At 43.3% G+C, this 16,420-nt stretch overlaps 1 protein-coding gene across 1 annotated transcript; it reads left to right on the top strand.

Moving 5' to 3' along the window:
• Positions 1-7,675: 7,675 nt before the first annotated feature.
• Positions 7,676-9,120, top strand: fd102C (forkhead domain 102C). Its single transcript, XM_065219249.1, has one exon. It carries the CDS (start codon positions 7,934-7,936, stop codon positions 8,930-8,932), a length of 999 nt encoding a protein of 332 aa, XP_065075321.1. The 5' UTR covers positions 7,676-7,933; the 3' UTR covers positions 8,933-9,120.
• Positions 9,121-16,420: the final 7,300 nt, after the last annotated feature.

Raw genomic sequence — 16,420 nt, 5'->3', positions numbered from 1 at the left:
GCATCAGAGCGAGCAAACGCGCTCACTTCGCAAATAGAAAGACACGAAATCTATGTTGAGTCGGTGTCGAAGCGTAGCGAACGGGAAAGCAGCCTTCCTGGTAAGTTGTTCGACTTTTGTATAAATTATAGAGCAATTTCTGGCGATTGGGTTTCCTCAGACAAGCTACAACGACATCACGCGACATGCAGTCCAGGACGAGCTTCAATCAATGGCAGCCAACAATGTGTGGCGCTTTGTCAAGTGCCCGGCTGACGTGAAACCCCTTAAGGCCAAGTGGGTGTTCCGGATTAAGGACGGTGCTGACAGCAATGCAGTGCGATGCAAGGCGCGACTGGTGGCTAAAGAGTTTCTTCAAAAAGCTGGTCTGAACTACGAGGAAATATTTGCTCCAGTGACGAAGCTTGTCACAATACGAACGGTGTTTGCAGCAGGTGTCAACTAGAAACACTGGAATAAGAGACCAGCGGAGACACTGTTATGATTCCAATCGAACTGTCAAAAGCGGTTCCAATCTGCAATGTTTACAAATGGTTTGCTTCGATTAGGGTGGAGTATTAAAATCGTTTAGCAATCACTCATGAACTCGCTCGTCGGTGCATTGGCGAAGTCACTCGCAAGCAGTTACAAATGCAAGTGATGCCAGGATTGCTTGGATGTTTATCTTGTTGCCAAATTCATGTTTTTTTTCTCCGTTGGTCTCTTATTCCAGTGTTTCTAGTGTCAACCAGGGCTTCTTGTTCCGCAATATGGACGAACTGAAGCAGGACATCTATATCTATATAGCACCACCGAAAACACGTATTCAGGCTGCTGAAGTCAATTTACGGCTCAAAGCAGTCTCCGAGATGCTGGAACGAGAAACTCAATGAACAGTTGTTAAATTTGGATTTCGAACGCTCCCGACACGATTATTGTCTGTATACGGGAATACAGGACGGTGACAGCTCTCGGACCCGTCCAGCTCTTCGGATCATTTTTTTATCTCTCGATTTTTCATGATTCAGCTCTGGAACCGGCAATAGCAAAGTGAAGAGGTGCGATGCGAACACTGGTGCGGTAACCATAGTACGGTGATAGAGGAAATGCTTCACCAAACCCGAGCGTCTGTTTACCATGGAGGTGCGGCTCAAAACGGCGTCTGTTCACCATGTTAGGAGCGGCTGATCACCGTCCTTGTGCCAGCGTGAGACTATAAACAGAGCTGTGCACGATGGTCCCCCGGCGAGACAGGGGGTTGGAGCAGGCCCAACAAGCCGCCCTGGAAAAACATAAAGTTCCAAATACTGAAGAAAGTAAAACGGATCGGAACAATCGATACAGACCTACGCGACGAAATAAGGACTACGATTGGAAACTCGGAACATGGAACTGCAAATCGCAGGGCTTTCCGGGCTGCGAAAGGTTTATCTATGACGAACTTCAACCACGCAACTTCGAAGTCGTAGCACTGCAGGAACTTTGCTGGACAGGACAAAAGGTATGGCAAAGCGGGCATCGAGCGGCTACTTTCTACCAGAGTTGTGGCGGTGGCCAACGAGCTGGGAACCGGCTTTGTAGTGCTGGGTAAGATGCGCCAACGCGTGATTGGTTGGCAGCCGATCAACGCGAGGATGTGAAAGTTGAGGATTAAGGGCCGTTTCTTCAACTACAGCATCATCAACGTGCACTGCCCACACGAAGGGAGACCCGACGACGAGAAAGAAGCGTTCTATGCGCAGCTGGAGCAGGTGTACGACGGCTGTTCGCAACGGGACGTCAAAATCGTCATCGGCGACATGAACGCTCAGGTAGGACGGGAGGCAATGTATAGACCGGCAATCGGGCCAAACAGCCTGCCTGCCGTATCGAACGACAACGGCCAACGATGCGTGAACTTTGCAGCCTCCCGGGGTATGGTAGTTCGAAGTACCTTTTTCCCCCGCAAGGATATCCACAAAGCCTCCGGGAGTTCACCTGACCAACACACAGAAAACCAAATCGATCACGGTCTAATCGACGAGAAACTCTTTTCCGACATTATCAACGTCCGCACGTACCGCAGTGTGAACATATATTCGGACCACTACCTAGTTGCAGTATGCATGCGCTCAAAACTCTCGACGGTGCATAACACCCGTCGAAGTCGAACGCCGCGACCCAACATTGAGCAACTACGGGACGCCGGGGATGCCCAGGACTACGCGCAGCTGTTGGAAGTTGCACTACCCACGGAAGAGCAGCTTGGCGCAGCTTCTCTTGAAGATGGCTGAAGGGATATCCGTTCCGTCATAGGTAGTACTGCTGCAGCGGCACTAGGTACAGCGATCCCAGACCGAAAAAATGACTGGTTTGACGGCGAATGCAAACTGTTAGTAGAGGCGCGGGCGAGAATGCTGCAACACCGCATGAGATTGGATGTGGAGCGATACAGACAAGCGCAGAATAGACAAAGCTCGGTTTTCCGAAGGAAGACCGAGATCGCGAGGCGATGGAAAATCTGTACCGCGTAAACGACACACGGAAGTTCCACGAGAAGCTAAATAGTTCGCCAAAGGCTACGTGCCGCAAGCCGATATGTGCAAGGACTTGGACGGTAACCTTCTCACGAACGAGTGTGAGGTGATTGAGAGGTGGAAGCAGTACTATGACGAGTACCTCAACGGTGATGCAGCAGAAAACGAAGGTGGCGCGGCAACAGGGCTTGGAGCACGCGCAGAAGACGACAGGCTACCGGCCCCTGATCTTCAAGAAGTTGAGGAGGAGAACGGTCGGCTGAAGGACAACAAAGCAACTACCAAGTGAGCTATTAAAATACGGTGGTGAAGCACTGGCTAGAGCGCTGCACTGGCTAATTGCCAAGATTTGGGAGGTGGAGATATAACCGGAGGAGTGGATGGAAGGTGTCGTATGCCCAATCTACAAAAAGGGCGACAAGTTGGATTGCTGCAACTACCGCGCGATCACAATGCTGAGCGCCGCCTATAAGGTACTCTCCTAAGTTTTATGCCGCCGCCCATCACCATTTGAAGGAGAGTTCTTGGGGCAATACCATGCGGGATTCATAAGTGCCCGCGCTACCACGGACCAAATTTTCGCGATTCGGCAGGTTCTGCAGAAATTTGTTCAGCGATTTCAAATCCAATCGATCGTGATCAGCTATGGCAGATTATGCCTGAGTACGGATTTCCGGATAAACTGACGTGATTGGTCAAGGCGACGATGGATCGAGTGATGTGCGTTGTTCGAGTATCGGGGACACTCTCGAGTCCCTTTCAATCTCGAAGGGGGCTACGGCAAGGTGATGGACTTTCGTGTCTGCTATTCAACATCGCGTTAGAAGGTGTGATCAGAAGAGCAGGGATAGACACGAGTGGCACGATCTTCAGGAAGTCCATCCAGCTTCTTGGCTTCGCCGATGACATTGACATCATGGCACGGAACTTTGAGACGATGGCGGAAACGTACATCAGACTAAAGACTGAAGCTGGGCGGATTGGACTTGCCATCAATGCATCGAAGACGTAATACATAAGAGGAAAGGTTCTAGGGAAGACAATGTTAGCCTCCCACCCCGAGTTCAGATTGACGGTGACGAAATCAAGGTGGTCGGGTATTTGGGCTGACTGGTGACCTCCGAAAATGATACCAGCAGAGAAATTCAAAGACGCATTATGGCAGGGAATCGTGCCTACTTTGGACTCCGGAGGACGTTCCGGTTGAATAAAATTCTCCACCGCACGAAGTTGACTGTCTACAAGACGATGATTAGACCGGTGGTCCTCTACGGCCACGAGACCTGGACTATGCTCGTGCAGGAGTTGGTGTTTTCGAACGGAAGGTGTTGCGTACCATCTACGGTGGAGTGCAAATGGATGACGGAACGTGGAAGAGGCGAATGAACCACGAATTGCACCAGCTGCTGGGAGAACCATCCATCGTCCACATTGCAAAAATTGGGCGTCACGGTGGGCTGGGCACGTCTTAAGAATGCCGCACGATGACCCAGTGAAAATGGTTCTAGAAAGCGACCCAACAGGAACAAGAAGAAGAGGCGCGCAGCGGGCAAGGTGGATTGACCAAGTAGAAGGTGACCTGCGGACCCTTCGCAGACTACGAGGCTGGCGAAGTATGGCCATGGATCGAATAGAGTGGAGACGACTTCTTCGGACAGCAGAGCCTTAGCTTGATTGGTAAGGTAAGTACCCCTTGCGTTAGAGGCGTTTTCAATTGAAAATCAGAGCCATGTTGTAAGCTATAGCGGTTCTGGTGGTGTAGTGGTAAGCGTGATTGCCTCTCACCCCAAAAGGCCTGGGTTTAATCCCAGTCGGCGCCGCTGGGATTTGCTGAGGCATAAAATCTTTGATCACGTCTTCCTTCGGAAGGAAAGTAAAGCCGTTGGTGCTCGGTTCATGAGTTAATGGGTCGATATGTAAGGTCCAGGTTGTGGGAGCTGCCTTCCCGGCGTCGGTAGCATTGGTACTCAGTACGGAAAACAAGATCGACGGAAAACAAATCAATGAAAAAAAAAATGTTGTAAGCTATGCTTTTAAGCTTTTATATTTAGCTCGATTGGTTTAGGGTTACGTCACCAAAACCACTTATTTATCTTCCAATTTTGAATTTGTGTAAAAATTTCTATAATTTCAATGTGAGCTGAAGAGCTGTTCAAAAGAATCGATTCCCTTTAGTGAGCTGGGCGGGACTGAACCGCTTAGCTAGATAAGCTGTTTTGCCCACCTCTAGTCGAAACTAACGTGCAAAGCATCAATTTATCCGGGAGCACATTTCAAACGGAAGCGTGAAGGTGGAATAGGTCGCCTAGAAAAACTTGTAAAACGTCTCGGAATAGCGGATTTAGAGGGGGAGTTATCAAAGTAGCAATCGGCTATTCTGGTTGCTCAAACCACCCTGCCTAGCAACGCGTGTTCCCTAGCGACTACTTTGTTAGGAGACTAATTTTTCTTATTCCTAACGTGCAAACCGTACGAACAAGACGTGTATAAAGAAAGCTCTAGTTAAGTTTAGCACAAGTAGTTCTTCCGTTTTCCTTTCGAATCCCGCTCCGGTAACCGAATCCCAATAGTTTTACAGCCTATATTCAAATAAATATCAGGCTTTATTTGGATAACAGTCATATGGATGCTCATCAGCTGACGACGAATTCAACCATAAGGCAATCATGCAAAATTCAAAAGCATATTGTTAAAGGGCTCGACCAATGCTATAATCATTCGAAGTATAGCGGATGTTTTCGTTCAGTGTACCGGCAATAGTATAGATCATCTTTGGTGTGATTTTCAGTCAAAAGTGCTGGAAAAACCGAGGGGGGCGACTCTATCTACGCTGCAGAAAAGATTGTATTTTGCTGTGGCTAGCTGCACGCACGCTGAGTAGATAAAAGGAAGATTTATGTCGATTTTCAAGATTTCCTGCAAAAAGATGAAGCACGATGCAAGTAGATGCGAGAAATGAAAGATGATTTTTCGAAGATTGATTCGCTAGTGTGAGATTTTTTGAGTATCTAGAATTGAGATTTAGATGTGTCGCCCCCCTCGGGAAAAACTGTCAATCAGTCTTTTTGCTAGGGAGCAGGTGTGTGAAATTCTTACGATCTATTACCTCAGTGTCCATATTGTTGGCCCTTTATTTGTTCGACAGCTCCTTGAATTAAAAGGTATCCAAAGCAGCTGAGTTGAAGAAGGTGTTTCCCAATGTAGTTAACTTATAAAGTGCTTCAATATTTATATAAAATTGCATTAATCCCAAAGTGGTCCACTATAGGAAAGGGGTCCATTGCAGGCAAATTTACCCTACCCTACGGCTGAAATTCCCTTTAATAAATAAAAATATTCTTACCTGAAAGGTAGGGTTACGGTATGTAATGTGGGTCTAGTCCTTTCATTCGGCCTATCACGCAAATAAATAATTAATTAAGGAATATTACACAAAAAATAAGGAAAATATTGATCACTGATGGTTGATAAATGTGTACCACACACAAATCAATTTATATCACAACATTTCAATACATTTTCAGCTCTCGTAAGTAATAAAACTGGTTGAGAATATCACAATGTTCGGAGTTTTTAGCCGCCATGACTTATAAGGTTAAGATGGGAAGGTTGACTGACGATCATCAAATGGCCTGATTATGGCATTTATTGATTGGAATTACCTGATAATACACACTAGACGTAAAACTTACAGTTGCTGTTTGAATATTTTATGTTTATTTTAATTGTTTAACAACGTTTTCACAAGTAAAACATGGACCCAACTTTAGGGACACATTTCTTTTCTATGTTCCTAACTATGGCCCATGAAATTCATTTGACAGCATATAGCAATAAGAGTAACGTCAACAATGTGGTTTGCATTTGGATGATAAGGAACGAACAGGAAGGGAGATTTTTTCTGCCAAATCTGTATAATGAACATCACAATGTTTTGATTTAGATATTCTGCGGTCGAAAGACGATAAGCGAAATTTTTAATTTTTAATTTTTAACTTGAGTGATTTAATGTAGTTTTCGTAAAATTTTCTCTAAGAAATGTTTTGAGGAATGAAGAGTATTAAGTTAACAGTGATAGTGATAAAAAAAAATACATAAGAAAACGTTACCAAGAGCGTTTTTTTTGAGAATCAAACAGGATAGGACGAAGTTGCATCCATAAATAGACCCAATTTGGGGACAATAGACCGATATTACATACATTTCCCTGGTGAGTTTTTGTCTTAAAAAAAGTAAGTTTTTCAACTTTTTGCGGTTCCTGATAGCAAACGACATGATAAGCATATCTAAGCATACCATTTAGCAGTAGAATATCGTTTGCAGGTAAATTAATTGATGAGTTATGATTAAAAACGTAATCTATGGCTGCATATTAGACCGAGGTTAGGGACGTATACCCTATCATCTAAAAAAACCCTTGCCAACACTGCCATCCACCATCAAGCTCTTCTACGAACGACAGGCCCCAGGGTTGAGGTGTTTTAAAATAATTTATCACGTTTTGGCACCACACATCACATCGCTCTTCTGCTCCTGCTATTCACTGTGCCGCTTATGCTACTTCACTCCACTCTGCCTGCCTGCCACCCACCCACTTGCTCTTACTCTTCCACTCACTCACCATACTCTCTCTCCCATCCTCCTCCTCACAGCGAACCAAACCGAAAAGTACATCGGAGAAGGCAAAAAAACAACGAACCACGCAACATAGCATCAACGTTGGTTGTTGTTTGTGCTTGTCTGCCTGCCTGCCAACCACCCTCCTCAGCCTACCGCTTGCACTTGGAAGAAGCTTGGTTGTTGTGTATATAAACACAAAACAAGCAGAGAGTACAGATCGCAAAACATAAATCATGCTCGTTGTTTGCCTGCCTGCCTGCCAGCACTGCTGCACCCTCTTTCTTGCGCTTTCCTTCTTCTCGTATCGTTCTTGGCCACTGGCTGCGTTGATTGGCTGCCTCGGCCAATCGGTGCGCCGCGCTTTCATCCGGGGGGAGTGGCCTACTGCCAGTCGGCGGGCTGCGATTGGTGCTCGTTTTGTTTGCGCAAATATTTATATAAATCTTTTACCCCTCGCAGGCCAGGGGGGGTTTTCTGACCGTTGTTTGGCATGTTTATGCGAGTAGGCTGCCTCGATGCTCGGGGTTCGGGAGTCAGTAGCTGTTTGATTTTCTCCCGACTAGAAGTGCGCGCTTGGCGGATGCTCGATTGCTCTCCGGTTGTGTGTTTGTATCAGAAGCTCAGTGTGAAGAAGCCAAAAGAGTTTTTTTTTAATTACTCGAGTCTCGAACCACGCGCGCGTCGGAACTCTTTGTTCTGCTTAGGCCATCTGTGATCTGCGTTCTTTCTTGAAAGCTCAGCGTGACGGTGGAAAATTTGTTTCACGAAGAAAACCAAACCAATCAGTGACAGTGGAGGAAAACAGAAGATTCAGAACAATGTTGAATTGTGCCGATCTAGTGCAGTTTGACCAATACAGTTTACAGCTGTACAACTATGCTATGGTGGAACGTTTCCGAACTAATCAGTTTTTTAACTATGGGAATATAGTGACGGATCCGCGAACGCTATCAAGGTTTTTCAAACCATCAGTGTATGTGAATAATCCCGCTGAAGTCGGGCCCAGTGCTTTGCTAGCCGATGCCAGCAAACTGTCCTCTGCACCAAAGCCACAATACAGCTACATCGGACTGATTGCGATAGCTATCCTCACTTCGCCGGATAAGAAACTTGTCCTCTCGGACATCTACCAGCACATTTTGGACAACTACAGCTACTTCAGAAGCCGAGGTCCAGGATGGCGAAACTCAATCCGACACAATCTATCGTTGAACGATTGCTTCATCAAAGCGGGACGTTCAGCTCACGGCAAAGGCCACTACTGGGCCGTCCATCCGGCCAACGTGGATGACTTCATGAAGGGAGACTTCCGGCGGAGAAAAGCTCAACGTAAGGTCCGCCGTCATATGGGGCTCACCTCGGACGACGACATCTTCGACAACAGCTCCCCAAGGCAGTTCTTCCCGGCGATCCCTGCCTCACCGGTCATGAATCCGACATCGTACATGCCAACCGCGACGGAACCGTTGAGCCAAGCGGCCGCCGCTGCAGCGGTTGTCTGCGCCTATCCGACGACCATGGAACAACAGCATGCAATCATCAAAGGAGCTATGGAAAGCTTCTCGCGGAAGCGACAGTTTGACGTCGAATCTCTTCTGAGACCGGACGATGCGAGCTCTTCGTCCAGCCTGCACGAAGCACCGGAAAAGAAGACTAAACTGCTGTATACGGCCACGACGATGACATCCTCGACAACGCTCCAGGAGGGTCCGACGATCGTTCTGCCGCCACTCGCTCATCACTCCCATCATCCGTTGGCTGCGTTCGGAAGCCTAGCAGTCGCAGGTCTACCCAAAGTACTTCCGAAGCAGACTTAGAGACGTCGATCGAGGAAGGAGCCGTTTATAGTTGTCTAGGCGTAGTAGCATACACTCTATCGTAGCGTAGGTATAAGAATATATTATCTTTGATCGGTTTGAAAAAGCCGGCCGAATCGTTGACTGTAATCTAACTGTGACACACAAAAAGCATTCTGAATTGAAAAATAAGACAAGGATAAGAAGAAGACGATGAAGAAAAAAGCTTGATGTGAATTGCGAACGGAGTTCGTTGATGATGTTTGAGATAAAGGAGATCGAATGCAATGCAGAGCAAGCTTTAATCAATCTTGAATAATCCTTTTGTTTTAAGACACATCTGATACTTCTCTTGATAATTTTCGAAGGTTCCTACGAAGTGAAATGTCTTTGAAAATTCCAGGAAATCTTTAATTGTTTACCAAAATACTACTGAAATATACATTTGACATACTTGTACGGCCATTTCTTGAGTAATCTACTGTTAAAACTATTCGAAAGTATGAAACGTTCCCAAGATGATCAGTACTCTTGAAGACCATGACTTAGGCTTGAAGAGTACATTAAGAACCTCGATAAAACTTGTAATGTTATTTGGCTAACCTTCCTCTCGAGTTGATACGCGTGGTAGGGGCGAGGGGGCGGTTCGATTCCTTGGAATACTTTTCGGAAAAGATCACATCATTTGAGCACTTCAAAATGTCGTTTCACACTATTGGAACTTTGCCATAGAACAAAATTTTGATATATTATTTCTTCTAGAACTTTTGACTTCCCATTAACACATAACATATGTGGACCAGCAAACTAGATGCCTTTGAAATAGTGGGCGGAAGAGGAACGGAAACGGCAAGTTTGACGGTTGTCACAAATGACATCAAAATGCCTAACCGAAGTCGATTTGGTTCTAACTAGTTTTCAACCCAACCAGGAGGCCTACTCAGATCGGACGTTCCACTGCTGCTGCCGTTCCGCTTCCGCTGTGGCCTTTACTCTGTTATAACTGGAATAACTGCACATCGAAACGTCAAATTCGAAATGAACCAACTGATCTAAAATCAAATTCCTTGAACTGACATTTGAACACAGTTTGGTTGTCTGAAGACGATACTGTCAGGCGAGTTTAGAATTATTTTCCTAAAACTAAAACTCAAGGACGATTAGAAACATTGCATGATTGTGGAAGAGCACGATTTAGCTAACGTTAGCATTGCTTTATTAGTGATTGAAAAACATGATTCCTCAAGAGTAAGAAAGGTAAGAATGAACTTTATTAGCCAATTCCGTGCATCAATCGTGTCCAGTGTAATTTGGATATGATTAAAAAAATAATAAAGACCACAAACACTTGTATCTCTCCATCCATCTCGAGCAGTGCCTTCATAAATATGAAATTGTACAGATTTCTGAAGTGCATTTTGAAAAGGTGGTGTGTAACAAACGTAAACAAATTGACACTTACTCTTCCTAGAGGCAAAATTTGACCCCGCTACCTCATTCCTGTTTCATTTTCTCACCAAAAAACTATTTGTCGTATGTTCCAACTAATCAAAACATAGCTCAATGTTACATAAAGGTTGACCACGATCAAGTCCGGACACATTAAAAACGCTGCCATTATAGCATTTTTTCAGTAATTATTTTTTTCAAAATTTCACTGAGTCAAGCTAAGAGTAGGCATTGGCTGTCAGGATCAGTGCTGATAAAAATCATTCCTTCTACACTCAACTTAGTTGAAAATGAAGACAACCTTAACAGATAGACCAACTACCTGCACGAATTTGAATTTTGGCATAAACACATTCTCTTGATCAAGGCACCCTCTGAGTATTGAAGTCAACATTTTTTTTTTTGTTCATTCGTGGCTGGAAGTTCATTATCGCCTGTGTTGTTGTCAATATCAATATTCATCTTCATCTTGGTGGGGATGATTTTGAGGATCAAATGCAAAATGATTATTTTCATATTACACAAATACAGCGCTGTAAAACGTGTTGTGTTGGTTTTTATACACAGATTGATGGAAAATTATAGCCGCCTTATGCTGAATTGATGATAATATCGAGGTTTTAGGCTCTGGAATCGACCATATTCAAAATAATCATTTTGCCCAAAATGAATTTGATTATTTTGCTTTTGAGGATCGCTTCTGATTTTGAAAATTTTGGGTTGGACAATCAAACATAGGTGACTATCAGCAAACGCGTATTCGTTGATGTATAATGAACTCATTTGCGAGGGGGGCGACACATCTAAATCTCAAGATTAGATGGTCAACAAATCTCACACTAGCGAATCAATCTTCGAACAATCTTCTTTCATTTGTCGCATCTACTTGCATCGCTCATCAATTTTTTGCAGGAAATCTTCAGAATCGTCATCAATCTTCTTTCTATCTACTCAGCGTGCGCGCAGCTTGCCACAGCAAAACACAATCTTTTTTGCATCGTAGATAGAGTCGTCACCCTCGCTCATTTGTTCGTTTTGCTTGTACTTCACAGTGCATTTGTTTACATCGTGGCTTAACCGGAGCAAGTTGAAATTCACCAAAAAGTTCCTTGTCTGGCAAGAAATCTGCAGTTGTGGGCTGAAAAGCGAAACGAGTGCCTACGGAAGAGACTACTGCCTTTTCTGGAGCAACATGAAGTGGATTGCCTATTCTGGCCGGACTTGGCAAGCTTCCACAACTCAATTTCCACCAAACAGTGGTACCAACAATCAATACGAAACTAACGATTTTAAATTGGCTCACTACTTTACTAGCCTATAGGTCCCAAGCAAATCGATTAACGTACCCCTTTCTAGTCAAAATTCTAGTACTACACTATGTTTGTTTTGATTTGCTATGAAAATTTGACAGATAAAATGAGGGGTTCGTTGATTTTCCTATGTTTCCAGGGGTGCATCAAATAGCTTGGGACCGAAGATAGTACCAGAGCTGAGCCAAAAAGTTGAGCTCGTTTCTTCGGGACCTATTGGTCTTAGACTTTCCTCTATGGTGGTACAGGGAAAAGAAAAAAACCGAACCAATTTTTCCCAAGGTTGATGAATCTGGCCAATACTTCGGAACTAAGGCCAATTAAGGAATACTGGTCAATTGCGAAGCTCACATACTGAAGAAAAAGGATGGAACCATAGAGGTAACTCTAAGACCAGAAGGTCCCGAAGAAACGAGCTCAACTTTTTGGCTCACCTCTAGTACTATCTTCGGTCCCAAGCTAATCAATTCACCCCTCAAAACATACGAAAATCCACTAACCCCTCATTTTATCTGTCAAACTTTCATAGCGAATCAAAACAAACATAGTGTAGTACTGGAATTTATACTAGAATGGGATACGTTAGTCGATTTGCTTGGGACCAATAGGCTAGTCAAGTAGTGAGCCAATTTAAAATCGTTAGTTTCGTATTGATTGTTGGTGGAACTGCAATTGATCTGAAGGATTTCAAGCGGAAATGGAATTTGGAAACCACACAGGAAACAGGGCTCGTGTAGGAAGAAAAGTTCGAGCAACGGCCTATGACAAGAAGGAAGACTGAAACAATGATCTTATCAAAGGGTATTCAACTCTGCACATCTTAATGCGTGCCGAGAGATTAAGTTGGGTCGAAAGCTGTGCCAACCGCTGTGCCGAACGTATCGAAGTGCGCTAATTATTATGTCATGGGATATGAGTTTGGCAACCCTGAAAGTAATAATGACTTTTGAGTTTGTGTTTACATTTTCAATTTTTCTGATCGTTCTTGACAAGCATTCAGCTTCATTCTGTCAAGAACATGAGAGAGAAACTGGAAGTCCTCAAACCTGTATCTGCAAATTCAACCAGTTCACAAGATTTTGGCACGATGTCCCTTTGAATTGCTAAGGGGCCTCCCTTAGCTCAGTCGGTAAAGGCGCAGCTACAAAGCAAGACCATGCTGGAGGTGGCTGGGTTCAATTCCCGATCCGGTCTAGGAATTTTTCGGGTTGGAAAATTTCTCGACTTCCCTGGGCATAGAAGTATGATTGGATTTGCCACACAATTATACCAATGCAAAAATGATACAGGCATCGAAAGCTCTAAATTAATAACTGTGGAAGTGCATCTAGAACACTATGTTGAGAGCACGCAATAAGCTAATATGCGATATGCAATAAGCTTGAAATGCGGAGAAGAAGAAGATTGCGGATGTGCAGAAACAAAGGCGTAACTTTATCGATGGTAGACGAAATTGTCACCTCTTCGACTAAAGCAAACCCAGAATAAAAAAGATAATAAATTTGAATCAAAGAACCTCATGAAAATTTGCAAATCATCATTCATGCTAGAAATGATGGGAGAAGTATCTTGACTTGGATAGAAGGTTGCTGTATCATCAGCGAATAACCATGGTACATCTTTAAGAGGCAGATTCCCAAGATCGTTTGTGTAAGTAAGGAATAAAAGAGGTTCAATGTTACTGCCTTGAGGGACACCAATAGCTCGATAGCTACATATTGCTGCCTATTAGTTAAATAACTTCGAATAATGTAATTTGCTACACTTCGTATTCCAAAGTATTCAAATTTTTGCAAAAGAATGCTATGATTCAGAGTATCGAACGCCTTTTTTAGGTCAATAAAGAAACCACTAACAACGCACTTACTGTCAGTTTGACTACACAGGAGCTCAATAAGTTCTACTATGGCTGTAGAAGTGCTACATCCCTTTCTGAAACCGTATTGAAGTTTGTAAAGAATATCATGTTGATTCAAAAAAATAACTAATCTATTAACCAAAAATTTTCAAAATTTTTGCTAAACGCAGAAAGAGTAGAGACAGGTCGAAAATTGCAGGGATCAGACACTTAGCCAGATTTGCTCTTTTGAGACAGTCAGGATATGTACCTTGTTCCAGTATTTGATTGAAAAGGTGAACAAGAATGTCTGAAAACTTAGTTGCTTTACTGTTTATGACACTAGCAGGGAAATTATCAGGTCCACTGCTATTTTTTACATTGAGCTCGTTTATAATTCCCGTCACTTCATTCACATTTGCAGATCTCAGAAAGACAGACTGTTCCAATCGAGTAACGTTGTTGAAAGGATTTAGGTTATTTTACGGTATTTCATCAGCAAGGTTGGTTCTAATTTAGGAAAACAAATATAATATAATAAATAAAAATAATACCGTAAGATATGCATTCAAATCGGATTTCACACGTCTTGCCGTCTGTTACCGATAGCCATCCACATAAGCTATCTGACCTGTATAAAACATTTACAATCGATAGAACTCCGCTCGATCTGACTCGACAGTTTGATTACGACATTGTAGAATCAAATTGAATATGAAAATTCGACCCGGCAAGATGGAATTTGCTGATGTCTGTATGTGCGTTAGTGGACGCGTTTCATCTAGGCAAGCTTTTTCAAGATGGCTTATCCGATCAATATGGTTGATACGTGCGTGTCGTATAGCCCCGTATAACCAAAATCGACCTCGTTACGAAAAGTGGTCAGGTTTTGATCACTTATAACTCTGTCAATAGCGGATGGATTTTAATTCTGAACAAGCCAATCGATTGGAACTTTTTCTACAAATCTGCTCACATAAACACTTTATCAATTATCAATAGGTTCACTATTGAAAATTACACAAATGTTCAACTGTTGCATTGGTGATCAAAACTATCATCGATTGCCTGCAAAAAGCACTTTCCCTAACACAGATTTCAAAATCTTATTCCATCCTGTCTCGCCGAACGGTGCTTATTCAATCACCGTGTGTGGTGGTGTCCTTTCGGCGCGTGGCGTTGAACATTTTTCTCCAGTACACAACGAAAGGCTGCCAGCAAGCAGCGAGCTATCAAGGCTGTCCTCAAGAACCCGTGATTCACCGAAGAAGGAGGAAGAAACCGCACCACTACTGATCGGATTCAGTTGCTCGTCGTAACCCTCGTTCCGGACAACATACAACTCGCCAACCTCATCTGTGTTGAACACCCTTACAACTCAGCATTACTCAATCATCCCGACAAAACGATTTGATCGCGCACGGGTAGAATCCCTACGTTGTGTTATAAAATAAAACAACACCGATTGCTTTGCCGTCCTACCTTGGAGAGGCAGTGAAACTATTGAAATGATTATCAATGGTATCATTTGTATCTGCTTGTTGATGTGAATGTGTGTATCGCCGGTAGGGTAGGTGTACATATATACGACGTATTGTACAAACACGGTTCTTTTCAGGACCACCATAAACTATTGTTGTTTAGGAGTTAATTTTCATTGACATTACCAAAGCTCTTTGATAATGTACTCAGTAGCCAAAAGTGTGTGGTCAAATACGTAACAGTATTGAAGTGGTACATAACAATTCTCGCAATGGCCGAATACCACATGACCTAGTCAAATAATCAGAAACACTTAGAATGTTCTATGTAGTGATATTTTGATTCTATAGCTCGATATGTCAAAATCAGAGCTTCTGAATTCTAAGATTTTGATGTTGGAATAAAAGAAGCTATAAAAACATGATAATTTGTGCCTCATATAACATAATCCTGGTGTCCAAGTGAAAAAATTTCGTACCATTAACTTATACCACAATATTGATACAAATTAAACCGATCATCTGATTGTGATTGCTCTTCTAAGAGCGATAGCGTTATCCAGAAATGTCCCATACCTCGACTAATTTTTCAAAGGGACGTATCTGCTCTTGTAAACAATGAACTTGATAGTCGGTTTGGCGTAACTGGTAGAAAATTTCGCCTATCTGATGGTAGTATTAGCATGTGTTGGTTGAACTACCAGCTGTTTACAAAAGCAGATACGTCTCTTCGAAAAAGTAATCGAGATATGTTCCTAGAGATGTGATCAAAAGCCGCCTAGAAGCAACACCCGTTGAGCGATAAATCAACTGTTATGAGCTGTAAATGATTTGATCATTTGTGATAGTTATGAACTGCATACACATCCGGCATTTTTTCGAGAATCCTTGTGAAATGGCCGAAACCTATCATAAACTTGAACATTTCAAGATTTTTTTTTAATTAGCTTAATATTAATATTACACATTTTTAATATGTGCGCTCGACCATCTCAAATTCATGCATCCCCTTGAAGGAGCGACCACAATTGAAATTTGGGAATGTTCACACAATTTAGTTCCCTCTAACTAAAACTTGTCTGCAATCAGTTCACCATAAAAATACTAATCTAGATAATGTTTTTGGACTTGACCTTTCTTAGAGGACATAAAATAACGCCGTCTTTCGCTCAGCGGAAACGTTTTATGATCCTAATCTAAAACTAGCCATGCCGGCGCCGGTGGTGTCGTGGTAAGCGTGACTGCTTTCTAACACCCCAATGGGTCTGGGTTCAATCCCAGCCGAGGTCGGTGGGATTTTTCTGAGGCATAAAAATCTCTGGTCACGTCTTCCTTCGGAAGGGAAGTAAAGCCGTTGGTCCCGGCCCATGTGTGTTGTGAATGGGTGCGATATCCTACGCAGGTGTGGAAGCTGCCTTCCTGCACATTCGGT

Source organism: Ochlerotatus camptorhynchus, unplaced genomic scaffold (assembly GCF_037179485.1).
Source record: "Ochlerotatus camptorhynchus isolate MF236.1 unplaced genomic scaffold, CSIRO-AGI_Acam_v1.1 ptg000102l, whole genome shotgun sequence".
In the NCBI taxonomy this organism is placed as follows: Eukaryota; Metazoa; Arthropoda; class Insecta; order Diptera; family Culicidae; genus Ochlerotatus; species Ochlerotatus camptorhynchus.
The sequence above is the reverse complement of the archived record's forward strand: the minus strand, read 5'-3'. Positions and strand labels throughout refer to the sequence as shown.

Bases quoted from the DNA above. Each gene is read 5' to 3' on its own strand.
- fd102C (XM_065219249.1), top strand. From the start codon at position 7,934: ATGTTGAATTGTGCCGATCTAGTGCAGTTTGACCAATACAGTTTACAG.